This window comes from Lottia gigantea, assembly GCF_000327385.1.
Source record: "Lottia gigantea unplaced genomic scaffold LOTGIsca_3, whole genome shotgun sequence".
NCBI lineage: Eukaryota > Metazoa > Mollusca > Gastropoda > Lottiidae > Lottia > Lottia gigantea.
This window is the reverse complement of record NW_008708986.1, coordinates 3292307-3297905: the sequence shown is the minus strand read 5'-3', so window position 1 is coordinate 3297905 and position 5599 is coordinate 3292307. Positions and strand designations below refer to the sequence as shown.

Sequence of the window (5599 nt, the reverse complement as noted above, 5' to 3'; positions counted from 1 at the left end):
TTAAATTACTTTTAATTATTTATCATTGTATTCATCGAAATTGAAATGTTGACATATTTTGTTAGCAGTTCTCATCCAATTGTTATAAGAGTATTATATTGTATGAACTTTTTGATTCTTGAACGCATCTCGTACGTAAGATACCATATCATAGAAGATGCGAGCCTATATTTTATAATTTATAAGTTCTATTTATCTTCCGATTTTTTTTTAAGCAACACTACAAAAATTATTACCATGATTTGTAAAGTGATATTTGCTTACTGCTTGTTTCTGGGAGGAGTCTCCAACGGTAAGATGTTTTATTATATCTTTATATTAAACCTAAATTAACACTATCGGTGCCTCAGATTATTTTCCAATCCGATCGACTGGCTTTTTCTTTGTCCAGAGTAAAATAGACCTTTGCAGACTTTGTAATGACTGTTGGAAATTTTTCCTGCAATTCTTTGTAAAGACGGGGAACTTGACCAGCTGTGTTGTTGTACTGAATAACAAAAGGTATAATTTGGAAATCAACTTGGATGTTCATTCCTAAAGGATGCATGGTTTGTAATTTATTTACCTAATAATTTTCGCGAATGAGTTGAATTTTCTGTGTATCAATGCCAGGTTGTTTGTATATCTGTTCAATGGGAATAATTTTCAGGTTGGTGATCGGGTTGATTGCAGTATTTTGAAACGGTTTTATAAATTTTTGTTGATGTCAGACTTATGATGATTGAAACGGACCCTTTTTTGTCTCCCCAACGTATTGTTCGTCACATTTTGTGCAAGAAATGAGATAAATGATATTTTTGCTATTGGAACTGAGTTTTTCGTTTACTTGAAATATGGAATCTGTGCGTCTATTTCGGAAAGAATTTGTTGGTAAAATGAAGGGACAGGTTTGACTGCGAGGGTTGTTACAAGGATAAACTGAAGAATTTGGTATTGGCAAAAGAATCGAATTATTTTTAGCAGAGATTTCAGCAACTGTTGAGCTTTTTATACCTCTCAAGAACCTTCTAGAGTATCCCCGTTTGCGCAATGTTTGGAAAACCATCGAACAAGCCTCCTCGAAGTCCGTCTTGCGCGTTTTTTACTTCAGTGAAATCTCAAGATCTGCGACTTTATAATGCCAGAAAAGGTTTGATTGTCGTTTGATTGATAAATATGATTACTATTTGCAGGTTTGGTGTGCAATAATAGAGAAATAACACGAGATTTGCCAGGCGCTGCAATAACACCAGCTGTTTGGCATGCATCTGTAGAAACAAGCGTGCAAACACCCAATAGAAGCGAGTGTGAAAGAAGATGTGAAGAAGACGAAGATTGTAATTTCATAAGTTACTATATCAGCTGTACCAATAATTGTTTCTATTTGAAGTCTGTGATCGAAATATTTTTTAAAGCGGGTGAAGAAGATTGTCAACTCGCATGCCTTCAACAAGATGATCCGCCCTGTATGTCGGTGGTGTATTGGAGTGGTACATGTTTCATACTCTCCAAAGTATTTTCTGAAATAGAACCAATCAATAATATCAGGGTGCGTTACTCAGAAGCTGCTGCTGTAGAAATGTAAGAAAAGGACACGGCCGTCAAACACATACATATAGTTGAAGTTGTAGAATAAAAATCTCAATTTTGCCTTTGCGTTTTAAAAACTTTAAATGTAGGAAGACACCATTTCTTATACTTAAAAGATAAATTGAAATTTTAAATTTGGCCAAAATGAGTCTGTGTTCATAAGTGAGTGGACTTTTTTTGGTAACTATAGTTATATACAACAGAATTCCTCTATAATCCAATTAATCCATCCAACATAATAATCATAGAGTTATGAATATAAGATATTATATAACTTTGGTAATAATGGTAATAATTCATTATATATTAAACTAAGTACTTTTGAAACATGCTTAAAAGCGTGTTCCAATAATTATATAGTTTAATGGATATATCGTCTTGTATAGAAATTCTATTCTTGAGTTATGACTCCTGGTAAGTCCATCTGATGAATATATACACTTGTTGACTAAGTTTGAGAGTTTAAATTGTATGTCCATTCTAACAGGTAATATTCCTTTAAACAGAGTGTACGATTAGAAAAGGTATCAACTACAAACGATCTGATTAAATACAGATATAGATGTTTTCGGGTTGAGAACCAGCAGGATAGGGTGTGAACTTGGTTGGTTGACTATTGTTTTAAAATTTACAAAATCATTACGACGCGGGACATTTAAAATTAAATGTAATGGTTTGTCACTTTTAGAAAGATAGGCTACCAACCGATCATATGCACTTTTATCATATAAAAAGACTGGGAATTTATCGCGTTCTGTATTTGTGGTTAGCGACCAAACAACCAAAATGGGAAAATAATCTGGAATGAGTACAATGTGGTTTTGAAGTCACCCTGAGAGGAGCCACCACCAAATCTTTTTTAGAATTGTACTCAGGGGAAATATTTTGAAAATCCTGCTTTTATGTAATTTGAAATTGAAAGAGTATCAATTCGATATTAATACATTTCTTTAATGTAAAAAAATTCTATTCAACCCAACACCACCGCCCCAACCCTCACCACGATCACCACCACGACCTATCCACCACCCTTTGAAGCCACTGCTGAATAGCATAGTTAGTATGCACTATTCCATCTGATTATGCCCTCGCCAATGTATTTTATAGTCGCCGAATTTTGAGCCTTTTGTGAACCTACTACATTTTCGTACAAAATGAAATTATAACTGAGCATTTTCAAAGTTTTATCCCGGGCCTCTTGGCATCCATCTGCTTTCAGTACTGTCTGTGCCTTTGATCCTACTAAAGAAAGTCGTGTGTGAAATGTAGAAAAGTTTGTAAAGTGACGTTGAACAGGACCGTCGATAGACACTCGCTCCAGAGTGCAGTCAAGTGAAACGGATTTTCCTTTGTTTAAAAGTTTTGATCGCGCCATTTTCAAACTCAAATCAAATGTTTTTATATATGACTTTTACTGTTTTAATGGATTATATCAGGTTTATTTTAACATTACATTATTTGGTGAAACTAGATTATAGCAGATTTTATACCAGGAATTATAAAGGGACATATCAGATTTACTTGTCGATTTTTTTGCGTTTTTCTTCTATTTTTGGATACACAGTACCTTTAAATGGATCCAACAATAAGTGGTGTATAGGCCTTTTCACGATAACGTACCGCCCCCTGCTCGCGCATGCGCACAAACACCTATGAGTGGCTAGCAACACGGATGTAAACAAACGCACGTCAAAATGGTGAAAACCTGCTGTGTTTACAAGTGTCATAACAGGTTTAATGTTGAAGCTAAGTCCAGAGGCATAAGTTTTTTCCGTTTTCCGAAGAATAAAAGACAGCGCAATGCTTGGATCAAAGCCGTGAATAGAAAGGACTGGCTACCGAACAATAATACTTGGATTTGCTCGGAACATTTTCTTGATGGCTGGCATGGTTATGAACCTACCGATGGTAATTATTCTCCTACCATTTTTGCTTACAAAGAGACGGAGAAGAACGTGTCGCAGGTTACGAGAGAATCTAGACATCTAGTTCGTGAAAACTCGCTGGTTAGTTTCTTTTTGTATTTTGAAGAAAAAAAAAGGGTGAAAATAATCAAGACAATCTCTGAATCTGTTAAAAATCATCATCATTTACAATTATGATTAATGGCTTGTAGGCCCTAGCCTATTACATGTAGCCTATTGATTGATGTCTATTTATAATCTAAATGTAGATCTAGTACTATTAGGGGGGTTTCAACCCTTGGAAATATCAAATATGCATTATATGGCAACTATCATTTCCACTAACCACAGCAACCTGCCCATTTACAATTTTGATATGTTTCTGATATCTTACCTGATAGTCAATCTGTAATTAAATCCGAATATTTCCATATTGTGCATATTGACCTGCTTCGCATATATTTTCTATGAATTTTAATAAAATTTTTAGGAAACCTTACATGCAGAGAAATTAGTTAGACAACAGTAGAGATAAAACAACAGGTATCATTATTCCACCACTCATCCTACTGTATGGAGGTAGAAGAAAATCCTGGTAATGATGAGATGTGTGATTTAGATGTCATGGATTCAGATGTTGAACTTCCAAGTTTGAAGAAAACAGTTGGTAAATATATTTATTCAACTTTAATACTTAATTTCACTGTTTTTTAAAATTATTAATGTTTGGTAAAAACTCAATTAAGTTGTGATGATAAGCCTGATTAAGCAGATATGTGGTGTAAAGATTTAAGTTGCTTGCACCCTCACTGTGTGCTGTATATATTTCAGGTACACAGTGTGATACTGGAGTGATAATAGAGGAGAACAACAGGTTAAAAGAAGAATTGAAAGCTGCAAGAATGGAACTGGAAAAAGAAAAGTGGAGTGTTTCGAAAATTGCTGACAATGATGGTCTTACAAAGTTTTATACAGGTCTTCCAACTTTTGATATTTTTTTATGGCTTTTTACTTATCTTCAGGATAAATGTTCTAGGATGTCTTATTGGACAGGTGAAAGTAACATATCTAATGACCGAATACGTGTCCACACTACATTTTTAAAACCCATTGATCAATTTTTAGCTGTTTTAATGCGAAATCGTTTAGGTCTTTTTGTTCAAGATATTTCAGACAGATTTAATATTGCTGTTGGAACTTTTTCTAAATATTATTAAACATGGATTTGCCTTTTACACAAAGAATTACATTTTTTAAACCCATTTCCAAGTAGAGATATTGTCCAAAGAACAATGCCCAGTCAATTTCGCATTAAATATCCCAATACATGTATTATCATTGATTGTACAGAAATTTTTATACAAAGACCTTCAAGTCTCACATCACAAACGTCGACTTTTTCAAATTATAAGCACCATAATACGATGAAATTTTTAGTCGGTATAACACAATCAGGTGTAATTTCTTGTTTCTGAAGGGTGGGGAGGACGTGTGTCAGATCGACAGATAACTGAAGAGTCTGGTCTTTTAGACATGTTAGATACAGGGGATTCTGTAATGGCAGACAAGGGTTTTACTATCACTATTTATGATTGGTTAAAACTCATAATTATATGCAATAAGAACAAAATGATATGATTAATAATACATGATAATTCATTAGAAACACCAATTAATCAAATAGTTCGCTTAATTTGACACTAAAAAAATAAGCAAACCCATCTTTAAAGGAATATTACCTCTTAAAATGAATATAAATTTTAAATATTTCTCAAACTTGGCCTATAAGAGTATACATTCATCAGTGGACTTGCCTTGTGTCATAAATATACAACAAAACCCCTGTATAATCTGATAATCCATAAAACTAATGCTTCAGTAATGACTAAATTTTATTTTAATCAGATTAAAGAGATCCTGTTGTGTATTTATGACACAAGGCAAGTCTACTGATGAATGTATACTCTTATTGTCCAAGTTTGAGAACTATTTAAAAGTTATATTCATTTTAAGAGGTAATATTCCTTTAAAGAAAGGTTTGCTTATTTTTTTTGTCTTATTGGCCAAGTTTGATAATTTAGATTTACAGATCATTCTAAGACGTAATATTTCTTTATAGAGGCTAC

At 33.5% G+C, this 5599-nt stretch overlaps 1 protein-coding gene across 1 annotated transcript; it reads left to right on the top strand.

Moving 5' to 3' along the window:
• Window positions 1-4046: 4046 nt before the first annotated feature.
• Window positions 4047-4690, top strand: LOTGIDRAFT_153335 (hypothetical protein; the record flags this gene model as incomplete). Its single annotated transcript, XM_009057235.1, has 2 exons — window positions 4047-4140; window positions 4305-4690. 2 exons carry the CDS (start codon window positions 4047-4049, stop codon window positions 4688-4690), a joined length of 480 nt encoding a protein of 159 aa, XP_009055483.1.
• Between the last annotated feature and the right edge of the window lie 909 nt (window positions 4691-5599).